Genomic DNA, 17,028 nt, shown 5'->3' on the forward strand with positions numbered 1-17,028 from the left:
GCGGATCCACGGGCCGATTCTAACGGCCCGCCCCCCTAGCCTCCCAAACCGGTAAAAAAGTAGGATAATAACGTAAATTTAACTTAACAACCCCCTCCCCCTGACCTGCCAGTGACGTAAATGCGGCATCAAAATATTTGTGCTTCTCTGACCGTAATTAAATGCCTAAAACCCCTGAGCTTCCGGGGCTCCACCCCCTGAGCCCCCCACACCAATTTACGCTCGCTACCCTCTACCTGATCGTAAATACTTTAGCCCCCCCCCCCCCCCCACTTTGATAATCAATTTTGGCACAAAAGTCGTACGGGGGCTGTTTCAGTGACATACCGTACCACACTATGACATATCTTCTTCTCCCCTTGCATTAAAGAATGGAACAGTCTGCCTGATGATATAAAAAATAGTACAACTCTTTCTAGGTTTAAAAGGTTATCTAAAACGTACCTACTTGAAAGACTGACATAGTTTTTATTTGCATCTTAGTATTTTCTTATTCTGAAATGTTTTTTGACCACTAAGGACCTACTTGTCAGTGTGTGTGTGTGTGTGTGGGTGTGTGCGTGTGTGTGTGAGAGAGTATTTGTATGTTCTATATTCTGTAGCTTAGTATTTTCATCCATTGTATAATCATACGTAACATTCTTTTTACTGTAAATGTATGTACTTTGTTGACTATAGGGCCCCGCTCACAAGCTTAGCTTCTAAAGGGGTCCTAAAACCATTCAGTTTATTATGTAATCAAGTTAGAATATGTTGATTGATGTACTATTACCAGTCTCTTTATTATGTAACAGATTATATCATGCTTTGTGTGGTTTTGAATAAAATGAACTGAACTGAACTGGAACGAGCAAGAAAACAGATCATTAAAAGGGATTAAGCGACAAATAATGATTGTGATTCAAATATTTGTTTGAATAAGCACTGCTATTCACCAGAATCTTCTTTGTAAAAACAACTTTTACAAATCTCAGCCATGCTTACTGAGTTGAGACGTTCCATTCAATTTAAAATACTCATTGAAGAAATACACTTCTCCTAATGTGAAAGTGATCTTACAACACAGTGGCAGAATTGCATGGCTGAGATTTTTAAAAGTCGTTTTTACAAAGAAGATTCTGGTGAAAAGCATTGCTTAATATTAAAAAAAAAATCCTTGCATCAATTTGAATCACAATGATCGTTTTGTCCCATGATCCTTTTATTAAATAACCTTGTTTTCTTTTTTGTTTGCAGGGGGAGAAGAAACTATGTCACGTTAAGAAATCACAAAGATCAGTTGTATTATGCGTATATACATATGATAACAGAACAAAATGTTGATTATCAGAATGTCATTTTGGAATACCTCTATACAAATACCCGATCTTACTGTGCCGATACCACATTGTATTTAGCCCGTATCAGTATTAGTATGAGCCAATTTAAAGTTATTATTCTTTATTCAGTTCAGTATAATGCTTTTCCTCAAAAATAGTTTCGCTATTTTTTTAGGGTTGAGACGCTAAGAAATGGTTTCAAACGTACATTACACAAACCCTGAACCATTGCATAATGATGGTGGTTCTCTCTCTCTCTCTCTCTCTATTTATTGTAATCATGCATTATCATCTACATATAAAGCAGCAACACAAAACTTAGGGTTATCTGGGATAGGTGAAAGTGAGAGTTAAAAAAAAAAAAAAAATTAGTGGTCCTCCTCTCCAGCACCCCCCCACCGCTTTAATATTCACCGGTCGCCTGAGTCTGCTCAAAAATGTTAAACCCCCTAAACCCCCCCCCCCCTCCCCTGTAGATCTGCCCATGTTACCATATCATTCAACAACATCTTGGTCTTCCTCTTCTTCCCAATAGGGACTTTTAGATTTGCGTGGACGTGTTACGTCCTTTTAAGGCACTGGCAGTCACAATCATGTGACGTCCTTTTAAGCACTGGCAGTGCCTTAAAAGGAGGTCACACGTTGCAGTACACGTTCTCGTCGTGCAAATCTAAAAGTCCCTAATTTTGGTTTACTGGTCGAGGTTCACTATTTGCTGGTCATTTGAAATCACCAGATTTCAGCGGGTATACGCTTTTCACGACGAAAAACTTCTCCATGACCATGTTCCTGCCCTTGCGCGATCGCCTCCAGCTCCAGCAGATATGGGGCGGCAGCGTGAACACGTACCGTTACTAACGGCGCAGTAGGCCTATAACCACTGCTGACTGCAGCACTGCACTGCGAGCTGAATCGTTAATAAATACTCATATAGAACGAGAAATCTTGCACGCTAATCTAAGTTCCATTTCATTGGTTTAAGGTTTGAAAATTGAAACTCAATATTGTGTTAAAGTTATAACAGAAAAGATAATCTTTATTTTATAATTCCACGGGGGCGATTTTAAATTTTGCAATCGCCCCCGTGTATTTTGAGCGCTGCTAATGGGACATGCATGGTTGCTACTCCGAGTTTCACGCCTTGCAAGCGATCATCAGACAACTGATAGCATTCTTCAAACTTGTTACATGATTCCTCTGCAACCTTGGTACAAATACACTCAAAATAAGACTTAACTAATATATACAATACCTGAATAAAATATAATAAGAATTACTCATGAGTAATTCTAATTGTATTTTATTAGTTAAGTCTTATTTTAGGGGTATTTGTACCCTGAAGGTTGTATAAGATAATCATGTACTTTTAAGAATGCTATCAATAATTGCCTGATGATTGCTTGCAAGGCGCGAAACTCGGAACAGAAACCATGTCCCATTAGTCTGCCTGCTCTGCCTAGGCATTGACCACTGTTCAGAAGGATATATAGCAAAGCATAATATAAGAGGAAGGGGAGAGCAGCCCGGTCACCGTGCCCCAGAAGAAGAATACCCCCCCCCCCCCCCCTCGTCTTCCTTCGGCAATAATCGGGCAAAAAGTCACAATTTGGGACCGAAAGGTAAATAAATTTTAACTGGGAAAGTAGAAAATAAAGCAGCGGTGAAATAACGACTGCAAATTATCCCTCGCTGTTCTTTTTCGATAAGCCTAATATATGGCCCGGGTGTAACCATAACAAACTTGCCACATGATTTTGTTTTTATTTTATACCTCTAACATTTATACCTCTGACATTTTTACCTCTGACATTTTTACCTCTGACATTTTTTCCTCTGACATTTTTACCTCTGACATTTTTACCTCTGACATTTTTACCTCTGACATTTTTTCCTCTGACATTTTTACCTCTGACATTTTTTCCTCTGACATTTTTACCTCTGACATTTTTACCTCTGACATTTTTACCTCTGACATTTTTTCCTCTGACATTTTTTCCTCTGACATTTTTACCTCTGACATTTTTACCTCTGACATTTTTACCTCTGACATTTTTTCCTCTGACATTTTTACCTCTGACATTTTTTCCTCTGACATTTTTACCTCTGACATTTTTACCTCTGACATTTTTACCTCTGACATTTTTTCCTCTGACATTTTTTCCTCTGACATTTTTACCTCTGACATTTTTACCTCTGACATTTTTACCTCTGACATTTTTTCCTCTGACATTTTTTCCTCTGACATTTTTACCTCTGACATTTTTACACCGAGCCGTAGTACTAGTAGCATTTGTATTTAATGGGACACTTTTTGGGCGGAGCAAATGTCGTCGGAGCAATTGTCGGCGGAGCAAATGTCGGCGGAGCAATTGTCGACGGAGCAATTGTCGGCGGAGCAATTGTCGGCGGAGCAAATGTCGTCGGAGCAATTGTCGGCGGAGCATATGTCACCGGAGCAATTGTCGCTTCAGGCGGAGCAATTGTCGGCGGAGCAATTGACGGCGGAGCAAATGTCGGCGGAGCAAATGTCGGCGGAGCAAGTGTCGCTTCAGGCGGAGCAAATGTCGGCGGAGCAAATGTCGGCGGAGCAATTGTCGCGTTTTGCGGAGCAATTGACGGCGGAGCAATTGTCGGCGGAGCAATTGTCGGAGGAGCAATTGTCGGCGGAGCAATTGTCGGCGGAGCATCTGTCGGCGGAGCAACTGTCGGCGGAGCAACTGTCGGCGGAGCACCTGTCGGCGGAGCATTTGACGTCGGAGCTAATGTCGCGGAGCAAATGTCGCGGAGCAATTGTCGCGTTTTGCGGAGTAAATGTCGGCGGAGCAATCGTCGGCGGAGCATGTGTCATGGAACCACGTATGCTAATGTCTTTAATAATGAAGAATGCATTTTCACGAGTTCATATTATTTTATAAAATGCTCCTTTCATTATGGTCTATCCATATGATAATTTTCAGCTGTGTAGCCTTGATCATTATGAATCTATGGAAGATAGATCGATACAATATGACCAGGGGCGGATCCAGCTGGTGAGTGAGCACTACTTTTTTTTTTTTTTTTTTTTTTTTTTTTTGGGGGGGGGGGGATTTGAAAAATCGATCTCCCCCCCCCCCCCCATGAGCGCCAGGGGAGGGGGCCCAACTCCAAAAAAAAGAAGGTAATATTAACGTGTTTTTACATGGTTTTCCCCAAGGGATGGGGGCCCGGGCCCCCTCCCCTGGATCCGCCACTGAATATGACCATTGACCCTGTACAATAACCAGTTTCACCTTTGACTCTAATTTACATCATAAAGAACGCATTTTGATGTCTATATCCTGTGCGAAATTGAAGAGGAATGGAGTTGCGACGTTAGAGTTTTTGTAACTTTTGTTTTGTAACTATGTTTAATTGAATTCAAGGTCGATCTCAAATCTAAATATTGTGGGCATATTATTGAGTGCTCTTCATTTTTCTAAGTAATTTAGCTTTGATCTATTTCTTATAAATTTAGTTGTTCTTAAACCACCGTGTATAATTCTGCTGCAATAACTTAATTGTAACTCAACTTCAATTTACAATGTAATGTGGAAACTCAAACATTATAAGAATTTGTTGATGCTCATAAGCATTATACATCACTTTATATGAAATACTTTAATGGTATATTTTTAATGTAATAATTCCATTCAAAATATTAAATTTGACCTAATCTGTCCCATAAGAGATGAACCTGCATGTACACTCATTCAGTTTATGGATTTCATTTTGACAATTGCTATATAGTTCTCCTCTCTTTATTGTTTCAGATTATGTTTACTTGCAATAATTGGTTCAACATTTCAAGTTACTTTTACAGTTGTTCATCCATCTACTATCATTTAGCATAATATGAATATAACTTGAGGAATGAACAATTATATTATCTTTATGTTTTATCATTTTTATTGTATACATGTCTATGATCATTCCTGTTTTTATGCACATTTTATGTAAACTTTGCATGATTGGTCCTTGGACTACTGCATGGTACATTGTATATGTTGATAATAATAAACCGGAATTGAATTGAATTGAACATATCTGAGGTACAAGCAAGACGAGTAAAGTCATCATGAGATGCTGTTGCAATGTTGCTATTTACATTATAATCTTTTGTTAGTAGCTTTTCCGTCATTTTGTTCAGAAGTCATTCCTTTTGAATAACACTGATAACCAATGTGACATTTTTTTCAGCAACTCAATTTAAAGAGCGACGGTAATATTTCAAACAATAATTTGCATTTAAGAGTCTACAGGTTTTATTTGAAGGAGTTTTCTAAAGATCTAGGTGTTGGAGACTCTACCTGAGCTGTGAAAAGTGTTCTACTGTCTTAACCCCCTTCTCCGGATTGCCGACAATGCTTTTTGTTGTTGGCGGAAAGTGGGAGAAATAAACAATGTTATCATTTGTTACCTTACCTTTGAGGAAGAAGCAAGACGAGCAAGCTCATGGTAGAAATCATCATTTAGCCTTAGATGGTCAGAATCACTCATCGTCAGGTCAGTGAGACAAGGCAGAAGACAAAGAAACTTGGCTAGGTCACGTGATGCCGTTCGATCATTTTCCTTCAGATTACAGCCATCTATACAAAGCTTTCCAATCTGCTTAGAAAGTAGAGATAAAAACAACTAACAACTCGTAAGAGTGTTTTCATGTTACACATATTTTGAATAGCATACCCTGTATTTAGATATACCTTAAATGTTGTACTCTACAAGTTGTATTCCACCAGTTACGATTTAAAAAAAAATAATACCCAAAAAACGAAAACAAATCCAAAATATTTAGATACCTGTTTGAATTTACATTCACCTACCAGGGAATTGAGGTCAGCCAGTGATCCTCTCCCTCTCTCATATTCAGTTACTTGCACATTAGCTGATGATAGGTCATAATACTGTATCTGCTTCATAATACGTGAAAGATCTACCTCTTCGAATTAGACTTCATCAGTTATTACCTTCAGGAAGGCCTTGAAAACCAATCATTTATACAGTTTGTAGTTGTAAGATTTTTTTGTTATTGTTACATGTATTTATGAAATTGTTTCTTACTGTAAGCGCTTTATATTTAATAATAATTATAATAATAAATAGCTATTATATAGCGCTTATTACAATCACTAAGCGCTTTATATTTTATAATAATTATAATAATAATAATAATAATAATAATTAGCTATTATATAGCGCTTATTACAATCACTAAAGCGCTTCCAAACTTGGAGATTATTATCCCGGCTTTACCTGTTCTGCCATTGCGGCGCTCTAGCATTTTAGAGTCTACAAGTATTATTTAAAGGCATTTTCTAAAGATCTAGGTGTGGGAGACTGTACTTGAGCTGTGAAAAGTGTTTTACCGTCTTAACCCCCTTCTCCGGATTGCCGACAATGCTTTTTTTTGGCGGAAAGTGGGAGAAATAAACAATGATTGTTTATCATTTGTGACCTTACCTTTGAGGAAGAAGCAAGACGAGCAAGCTCATGGTAGAAATCATCACGTAGCCATATATGGTCAGACTCCATCATCGTCAGGTCGGTGAGACAAGGCAGAAGACAAAGAAACCTGGCTAGGTCACGTGATGCCGTTGGATCATTTTCCTTCAGATTACAGCCATCTATAAAGAGCTTTTCAATCTGCTTAGAAAATAGAGATAAAACAACTTGTAAGAGTGTTTTCCAGTTCCCAATATTTTGAATAGCATACCCCGTATTTAGATATACCCTTACGTATTCCACAAGTTGTATTCCCCAAGTTATGATAATCAAGGGATTTTTGTTTTGTTTTGTTTAAAGGACTGTCTACTGTAGACTGTTGTAATGGGTTTTGTAATATATTTGGTGTTTAATTGTCTTTTTTTCAGTTGACTTGAAATAACGCAGTTCTTCATACTACTTACTTCGTTTTAATTCTCTTTGTGTAAGAGGTATGTTTTCATACATCTGAGGTAGAACCAAGACAAGCAAAGTCATCATGACATACTGTTCAAATGTTCCCTTTTACATTGTAACCTTTTGTTAGTAGCTTTTCTGTCGTTTTGTTCAGATGTCATTCCTTTTGAATAACACTGATAACCAATGTGACATTTTTTCAGCAACTCAATTTAAAGAGCATTTTGTAAAGATCTAGGTGTGGGGGACTGTACTTGAGCTGTGAAAAGTGTTTTACTGTCTTAACCCCCTTCTCCGGATTGCCGACAATACTTTTTGTTGTTGGCGGAAAGTGGGAGAAATAAACAGTGATTGTTTATCATTTGTTACCCTACCTTTGAGGAAGAAGCAAGACGAGCAAGCTCATGGTAGAAATCATCACGTAGCCATATATGGTCAGACTCCATCATCGTCAGGTCGGTGAGACAAGGCAGAAGACAAAGAAACCTGGCTAGGTCACGTGATGCCGTTGGGTCATTTTCCTTCAGATTACAGCCATCTATAAAGAGCTTTTCAATCTGCTTAGAAAATAGAGATAAAACAACTTGTAAGAGTGTTTTCCAGTTCCCAATATTTTGAATAGCATACCCCGTATTTAGATATACCCTTACGTATTCCACAAGTTGTATTCCCCAAGTTATGATAATCAAGGGATTTTTGTTTTGTTTTGTTTAAAGGACTGTCTACTGTAGACTGTTGTAATGGGTTTTGTAATATATTTGGTGTTTAATTGTCTTTTTTTCAGTTGACTTGAAATAACGCAGTTCTTCATACTACTTACTTCGTTTTAATTCTCTTTGTGTAAGAGGTATGTTTTCATACATCTGAGGTAGAACCAAGACAAGCAAAGTCATCATGACATACTGTTCAAACGTTCCCTTTTACATTGTAACCTTTTGTCAGTAGCTTTTCTGTCGTTTTGTTCAGATGTCATTCCTTTTGAATAACACTGATAACCAATGTGACATTTTTTCAGCAACTCAATTTAAAGAGCATTTTGTAAAGATCTAGGTGTGGGGGACTGTACTTGAGCTGTGAAAAGTGTTTTACTGTCTTAACCCCCTTCTCCGGATTGCCGACAATACTTTTTGTTGTTGGCGGAAAGTGGGAGAAATAAACAGTGATTGTTTATCATTTGTTACCCTACCTTTGAGGAAGAAGCAAGACGAGCAAGCTCATGATAGAAATCATCGTGTAGCCATATATGGTCAGACTCCATCATCGTCAGGTTGGTGAGACAAGGCAGAAGACAAAGAAACCTGGCTAGGTCACGTGATGCCGTTGGATCATTTTCCTTCAGATTACAGCCATCTATAAAGAGCTTTTCAATCTGCTTAGAAAGTAGAGATAAAACAACTTGTAACAGTGTTTTCCAGTTCCCAATATTTTGAATAGCATAACCCGTGTTTAGATATACCCTTACGTATTCCACAAGTTGTATTCCCCAAGTTATGATAATCAAGGGATTTTTGTTTTATTTTGTTTAAAGGACTGTCTACTGTAGACTGTTGTAATGGGTTTTGTAATATATTTGGTGTCTAATTGTTTTTTTTTTTCAGTTGACTTGAAATAACGCAGTTCTTCATACTTCTTACTTCGTTAATTCTCTTTGTGTAAGAGGTATATTTTCATACATCTGAGATAGAACCAAGACAAGCAAAGTCATCATGACATACTGTTCAAACGTTCCCTTTTACATTGTAACCTTTTGTTAGTAGCTTTTCTGTCGTTTTGTTCAGCTGTCATTTCTTCTGAATAACACTGATAATCAATGTGACTTTTTTTTAGAGCAATTCATTTAAAATAGCTATGGACATATTTCAAACAATGTTCTGCATTTTAGAGTCTACAAGTTTTATTTGAGGGATTTTTCTAAAAATCAGTTGTGAAAGACTCTACTGCAGCTGTGAAAGAAGGTCTACCGCCCAAATCCCCATCTCCGGATCGCCAAAAAATGCTTTTGTTGTTGGCGGAAAGTGGGATTAATAAACAGTGATTGTTTATCATTTGTTTCCTTACCTTTGAGGAAGAAGCAAGACGAGCAAGCTCATGGTAGAAATCATCACGTAGCCATATATGGTCAGACTCCATCATCGTCAGGTCGGTGAGACAAGGCAGAAGACAAAGAAACCTGGCTAGGTCACATGATGCCGTTGGATCATTTTCCTTCAGATTACAGCCATCTATAAAGAGCTTTTCAATCTGCTTAGAAAGTAGAGATAAAACAACTTGTAAGAGTGTTTTCCAGTACCCAATATTTTGAATAGCATACTCCGTATATTGATATACCCTTAAGTATTCCACAAGTTGTATTCCCCAAGTTACGATAATCAAGCTCCGAAATATTTAGATACCTGCTCGAATTTATATACACCTACCAGGGAATTGAGGTCAGCCAGTGATCCTCTCCGTCTCACATATTCAGTTAGGGCATTTACTGTATATGCTTCATAATACTTGAATGATCTACCACTTCGAATTAGACTTCATCAGTTATTACCTTCAGAAAGGCCTTGAAAACACATCTTTTATGCAGTTTGTAGCTGTAAGAATGTTTTTCATATTACATGGATTTATGTAATCGTTATTTAAATTAGCGGTTTGGTCTTACGGGAGAATTGCAGTATATTAAGTAATAATGATAATTACAAAAGTTGAGGGTTGATCTAAATTCTATTGGGAGATATAGAAGGGGATGAGTTACTTCGAATCGCCGAGTCGTCGCGTCAGGTCAGGTGGTCACGTTACCCGACTATTAGTGAAAACATTCCCCTATATTCACAAAATGTCGGGTGTAATAGAGAGAGAGAGAGAGAGAGAGAGAGTAAGAGTGTGGGGTGAGGTGATGCATAATAGTCATAAGGATTGTCTACTGTAGACTGTTGTAACGGGTTTTGTAATATATATGGTGTCTAATTGTCTTTTTTTCAGTTGACTTGAAATAACGCAGTTCTTCATACTTCTTACTTTGTTTTAGTTCTCTTTGTGTAAGAGGTATGTTTTCATATATCTGAGGTAGAAGCTTGACGAGCAAAGTCATCATGAGATGCTGTTCAAATGTTCCTTTTTACATTGTAACCTTTTGTTAGTAGTTTTTCTGTCGTTTTGTACAGCTGTCATTCCTTCTTAATAACACAGATAATCAATGTGACTTTTTTTTTTAGAGAAATTCATTTAAAATAGCTATGGATATATTTCAAACAATGTTTTGCACTTTAGAGTCTACAAGTTTTATTTGAGGGATTTTTCTAAAAATCAGTTGTGAAAGACTCTACTGCAGCTGTGAAAGATGGTCTACCGCCCAAATCCCCATCTCCGGATCGCCGAAAAAGGCTTTTGTTGTTGGCGGAAAGTGGGATAAATAAACAGTGATTGTTTATCATTTGTTACCTTACCATTGAGGAAGAAGCAAGACGAGCAAGCTCATGGTAGAAATCATCACGTAGCCATATATGGTCAGACTCCATCATCGTCAGGTCGGTGAGACAAGGCAGAAGACAAAGAAACCTGGCTAGGTCACGTGATGCCGTTGGGTCATTTTCCTTCAGATTACAGCCATCTATAAAGAGCTTTTCAATCTGCTTAGAAAATAGAGATAAAACAACTTGTAAGAGTGTTTTCCAGTTCCCAATATTTTGAATAGCATACCCCGTATTTAGATATACCCTTACGTATTCCACAAGTTGTATTCCCCAAGTTATGATAATCAAGGGATTTTTGTTTTGTTTTGTTTAAAGGACTGTCTACTGTAGACTGTTGTAATGGGTTTTGTAATATATTTGGTGTTTAATTGTCTTTTTTTCAGTTGACTTGAAATAACGCAGTTCTTCATACTACTTACTTCGTTTTAATTCTCTTTGTGTAAGAGGTATGTTTTCATACATCTGAGGTAGAACCAAGACAAGCAAAGTCATCATGACATACTGTTCAAACGTTCCCTTTTACATTGTAACCTTTTGTCAGTAGCTTTTCTGTCGTTTTGTTCAGATGTCATTCCTTTTGAATAACACTGATAACCAATGTGACATTTTTTCAGCAACTCAATTTAAAGAGCATTTTGTAAAGATCTAGGTGTGGGGGACTGTACTTGAGCTGTGAAAAGTGTTTTACTGTCTTAACCCCCTTCTCCGGATTGCAGAGGCGGTTCTCCCGGGGGGGCAGGGGGGGCACAGTGCCCCCCCCCCCCCACTTTTTCAGATACCCCAAAAGTGCCCCTTTTTACATAGGAAAAGTGCCCCTTTTACTTTGACAAGTGCCCCTATTACTAAATAAAAGTGCCCCTTCCCCCCTTTTCACCTCTGACGAGTGCCCTTTTATTTTTGACACGTGCCCCTTTTCCTTCGACACGTTCCCATTTTCCTTTGCAATAAGTGTCCATTTTCCATTCTCATAAATCTTGAAATTATCTTTAATAAGTGCCCTTTTTAATCTCTAGTAAGTGCCTCTTTTCAGGTACGAGAAGTGCCCCTTTTCACTTTTGATAAGTGCCCCCTTCACCTCTGATAATTGCCCTATTCAAAACTGAGAGGTGCTCCTTTACTTTGACAACTGCCCCTTTTTTCCTTTGTAAGAAGTGCCCCTTCTCCTTTTAATAACTACCCCTTTTTTAAACTCGGATGAGCACACCTTTAATTTTAACATGTGCCCCTTTTATTTTCTAATAAGTGCCCCTTTTCCTTATGATAAGTGCCACCATTAAAAAGAGAGAGCTCCTTCCCCTTCTCATAACTACCGCTTTCCCTTTCTAATAAGTGCCCCTTTTCCTTATGATAAGTGCCCCCATTAAAAAGAGAGAGCTCCTTCCCCTTCTCATAACTACCGCTTTCCCTTTCTAATAAGTGCCCCTTTTCCTTATGATAAGTGCACCCATTAAAAAGAAAAAGCTCCCTCCCCTTCTCATAACGGCCCTTTTTTTAAATTTGAACGGTGCCCCCTTTTCATTCAACAAATGCACATTTTCCTTTATTATAAGTGCCCCTTTTACATTTTCATAAGTGCCCCTTTTCATATCTGGTCAGTGCCTCTTTTCACCTCTTATAAGTGCCCCTATCAAAATCTGATGGGTGCCCTTTTTCCGTCAACAAATGCCTATTTCCCATTTTCGTAAACGCCTCTTTTTCATCAGGTGAGTGCCTCTTTTCAGGTGAAAAAAATGCCTCATGTTCACCTCTTATAATTATCCTTTGTACTTTGACACGTGCTCCTTTTCAGTTCTAATGAGTGTCTTATCCCTTTCGATAATTGTCCCCTTTTCATGAAATCATTAAACATGCCCCTTATTTAAAGCGACTAAGAGCAATTTCCCCCAAAGTTCGCTCGCTGCGCTGGCTCACATTTAAAGATGATATAATTATGTAAGTTATCAAAGGTCTTTTCAGTCTTCCGTTATGAGAATGTGCTTAATATAACCCCATCACGATTGGTTTTTTTCCTCTTTATAAGATGTAATTTTTCGCACTGCGACCTCGCAGATCTTTAAAAATTTTCTCGCTCGCTTCGCTAGCTCGTAAATGCATATTCAGACATCCCACCCAACTGTAAAGTATGATGCTTAAGCGATATCTTGTATGATGTATGAAGAGAAACAAATATTGAAATCATCCCTGATAATGTAATCACAATGCAGGGGTATGTACCAATGTCAAAAAAATTGTATATTTTCGCTTTGAGATTTCCCACTGTAGGTGCCCTTTTTTCTTCAGAAAGTGCCCTTTTTTGTTGGTGCCCCCCCCCCCCCACTTTGGAAGTCGCTCGACAGCCCCTGCCGGATTGCCGACAATACTTTTTGTTGTTGGCGGAAAGTGGGAGAAATAAACAGTGATTGTTTATCATTTGTTACCCTACCTTTGAGGAAGAAGCAAGACGAGCAAGCTCATGATAGAAATCATCGTGTAGCCATATATGGTCAGACTCCATCATCGTCAGGTTGGTGAGACAAGGCAGAAGACAAAGAAACCTGGCTAGGTCACGTGATGCCGTTGGATCATTTTCCTTCAGATTACAGCCATCTATAAAGAGCTTTTCAATCTGCTTAGAAAGTAGAGATAAAACAACTTGTAACAGTGTTTTCCAGTTCCCAATATTTTGAATAGCATAACCCGTGTTTAGATATACCCTTACGTATTCCACAAGTTGTATTCCCCAAGTTATGATAATCAAGGGATTTTTGTTTTATTTTGTTTAAAGGACTGTCTACTGTAGACTGTTGTAATGGGTTTTGTAATATATTTGGTGTCTAATTGTTTTTTTTTTCAGTTGACTTGAAATAACGCAGTTCTTCATACTTCTTACTTCGTTAATTCTCTTTGTGTAAGAGGTATATTTTCATACATCTGAGATAGAACCAAGACAAGCAAAGTCATCATGACATACTGTTCAAACGTTCCCTTTTACATTGTAACCTTTTGTTAGTAGCTTTTCTGTCGTTTTGTTCAGCTGTCATTTCTTCTGAATAACACTGATAATCAATGTGACTTTTTTTTAGAGCAATTCATTTAAAATAGCTATGGACATATTTCAAACAATGTTCTGCATTTTAGAGTCTACAAGTTTTATTTGAGGGATTTTTCTAAAAATCAGTTGTGAAAGACTCTACTGCAGCTGTGAAAGAAGGTCTACCGCCCAAATCCCCATCTCCGGATCGCCAAAATATGCTTTTGTTGTTGGCGGAAAGTGGGATTAATAAACAGTGATTGTTTATCATTTGTTTCCTTACCTTTGAGGAAGAAGCAAGACGAGCAAGCTCATGGTAGAAATCATCACGTAGCCATATATGGTCAGACTCCATCATCGTCAGGTCGGTGAGACAAGGCAGAAGACAAAGAAACCTGGCTAGGTCACATGATGCCGTTGGATCATTTTCCTTCAGATTACAGCCATCTATAAAGAGCTTTTCAATCTGCTTAGAAAGTAGAGATAAAACAACTTGTAAGAGTGTTTTCCAGTACCCAATATTTTGAATAGCATACTCCGTATATTGATATACCCTTAAGTATTCCACAAGTTGTATTCCCCAAGTTACGATAATCAAGCTCCGAAATATTTAGATACCTGCTCGAATTTATATACACCTACCAGGGAATTGAGGTCAGCCAGTGATCCTCTCCGTCTCACATATTCAGTTAGGGCATTTACTGTATATGCTTCATAATACTTGAATGATCTACCACTTCGAATTAGACTTCATCAGTTATTACCTTCAGAAAGGCCTTGAAAACACATCTTTTATGCAGTTTGTAGCTGTAAGAATGTTTTTCATATTACATGGATTTATGTAATCGTTATTTAAATTAGCGGTTTGGTCTTACGGGAGAATTGCAGTATATTAAGTAATAATGATAATTACAAAAGTTGAGGGTTGATCTAAATTCTATTGGGAGATATAGAAGGGGATGAGTTACTTCGAATCGCCGAGTCGTCGCGTCAGGTCAGGTGGTCACGTTACCCGACTATTAGTGAAAACATTCCCCTATATTCACAAAATGTCGGGTGTAATAGAGAGAGAGAGAGAGAGAGAGAGTAAGAGAGTTGGGGTGAGGTGATGCATAATAGTCATAAGGACTGTCTACTGTAGACTGTTGTAATGGGTTTTGTAATATATATTGTGTCTAATTGTCTTTTTTTCAGTTGACTTGAAATAACGCAGTTCTTCATACTTCTTACTTTGTTTTAGTTCTCTTTGTGTAAGAGGTATGTTTTCATATATCTGAGGTAGAAGCTTGACGAGCAAAGTCATCATGAGATGCTGTTCAAATGTTCCTTTTTACATTGTAACCTTTTGTTAGTAGTTTTTCTGTCGTTTTGTACAGCTGTCATTCCTTCTTAATAACACAGATAATCAATGTGACTTTTTTTTTAGAGAAATTCATTTAAAATAGCTATGGATATATTTCAAACAATGTTTTGCACTTTAGAGTCTACAAGTTTTATTTGAGGGATTTTTCTAAAAATCAGTTGTGAAAGACTCTACTGGAGCTGTGAAAGATGGTCTACCGCCCAAATCCCCATCTCCGGATCGCCGAAAAATGCTTTTGTTGTTGGCGGAAAGTGGGATAAATAAACAGTAATTGTTTATCATTTGTTACCTTACCTTTGAGGAAGAAGCAAGACGAGCAAGCTCATGATAGAAATCATCACGTAGCCATATATGGTCAGACTCCCTCATCGTCAGGTCGGTGAGACAAGGCAGAAGACAAAGAAACCTGGCTAGGTCACATGATGCCGTTGGATCATTTTCCTTCAGATTACAGCCATCTATAAAGAGCTTTTCAATCTGCTTAAAAAGAAAAGATAAAACAACTTGTAAGAGTGTTTTCATGTTCCCAATATTTTGAATAGCATACTCCGTATATTTATATACCCTTAAGTATTCCACAAGTTGTATTCCCCAAGTTACGATAATCAAACTCCACAATATTTAGATACCTGTTTGAATGTGTATACACCTACCAGGGAATTGAGGACAGCCAGTGATCCTCTTCGTGTTACACATTCAGTTATTCGCGCATAAGCTGGTGATAGGGCATTTACTGAATCTGCTTCATAATACCTGAATGATCTATCACTTAGAATAAGACTTCATCGGTTATTACCTTCAGAAAGGATTTTCAAAAACATCTTTTATGCAGTTTGTAGCTGTAAGATTGTTTTTCTTGTTTTATGGATTTATGTAATTGTTTTTTACCGCTTTTAGTATTACGGGAAAATTGCGGTATACGTAATAACAATAATAATAATGAAAATAACAAAAGTTGAGGGTCGATCTAATTTCTATTGGGAGATATAGAAACAGATGGGTTACTTCGAATCGTCGGGTCGTCTCGTCAGGTCAGGTGGTTGCGTTACCCGACTATTATTGAAAACATTCCCCTATATTCACAAAATGTCGGGTGTAATAGAGAGAGAGAGAGAGAGAGAGAGAGAAATTGGGGTGCATGAGGTGATGCATATTAGTCATAAGGGTTAAAAGAAAAAGGTCTACTGTAGACTGTTGTAATATATTTGGTGTCAAATTGTCTTCTTTTTTAGTTGACTTGAAATAACGCAGTTCTTCATATTTCTTACTTTGTTTTAGTTCTCCTTGTGTAAGAGGTATGTTTTCATATATCTGAGGTAGAAGCAAGACGAGCAAAGTCATCATGAGATGCTGTTCAAATGTTCCCTTTTACATTGTAACCTTTTGTTAGTAGCTTTTATGTCGTTCTGTTCAGCTGTCATTCCTTCTGAATAACACTGATAATCAATATGACATTTTTTATTAGCAATTCAATTTAAAGAGCGACGGTCATATTTCAAATAATGTTTTGCATTTTACAGTCTACAAGTTTTATTTGAAGGATTTTTTGAAAAAGCAGGTGTGAAAGACTCTACTTGAGCTTTTAAAAGTGTTTTACCGTCTTAACTTCCTTCTCCGGATTGCCGACAATGCTTTTTGTTGTTGGCGGAAAGTGGGAGAAATAAACAACGATTGTTTATCATTTGTTAAACGCGATAACGTCTTGAGAGAAGACGATGTTGGACATGTGTTGTCCATGCTCGTCTACTTTGTCTTGATTGGTCTTGATTTGATATTTTGATCGCCATGTAATTGTGTTGAACAATTCACTTAAGCCTCTGGGAGACATTTGGATTTACTTTTTACGTCATGAACTTGCTAGGACATGGATTTTCACCCCGTTTTTGATTGAGGAAATATTGTCTTTCAACTAGGTATGTGCTTACTGTTGTCCCACATATAATACTTTTTGTGAGTATCATG

At 37.7% G+C, this 17,028-nt stretch overlaps 1 protein-coding gene across 1 annotated transcript in view; it reads right to left on the bottom strand.

The window, feature by feature from the left end:
- Window positions 1-15,518, bottom strand: part of LOC105443050 — a 56,204-nt gene extending 40,686 nt beyond the window's left edge. The window contains exons 1-9 of the mRNA XM_030993917.1: window positions 15,361-15,518; window positions 13,987-14,169; window positions 13,116-13,298; window positions 10,667-10,849; window positions 9,291-9,473; window positions 8,419-8,601; window positions 7,607-7,789; window positions 6,795-6,977; window positions 5,760-5,942 (exon numbers count right to left, since the gene is read on the bottom strand). Of these exons, the coding sequence (XP_030849777.1) occupies window positions 5,760-5,942; window positions 6,795-6,977; window positions 7,607-7,789; window positions 8,419-8,601; window positions 9,291-9,473; window positions 10,667-10,849; window positions 13,116-13,298; window positions 13,987-14,169; window positions 15,361-15,435 (1,539 nt within the window). The 5' untranslated portion in view covers window positions 15,436-15,518. The remainder of the gene's footprint in view (window positions 1-5,759; window positions 5,943-6,794; window positions 6,978-7,606; window positions 7,790-8,418; window positions 8,602-9,290; window positions 9,474-10,666; window positions 10,850-13,115; window positions 13,299-13,986; window positions 14,170-15,360) is intronic.
- Between the last annotated feature and the right edge of the window lie 1,510 nt (window positions 15,519-17,028).

Source organism: Strongylocentrotus purpuratus, unplaced genomic scaffold (genome assembly GCF_000002235.5).
Source record: "Strongylocentrotus purpuratus isolate Spur 01 unplaced genomic scaffold, Spur_5.0 spur5_scaffold_20, whole genome shotgun sequence".
NCBI classification, from domain to species: domain Eukaryota; kingdom Metazoa; phylum Echinodermata; class Echinoidea; order Camarodonta; family Strongylocentrotidae; genus Strongylocentrotus; species Strongylocentrotus purpuratus.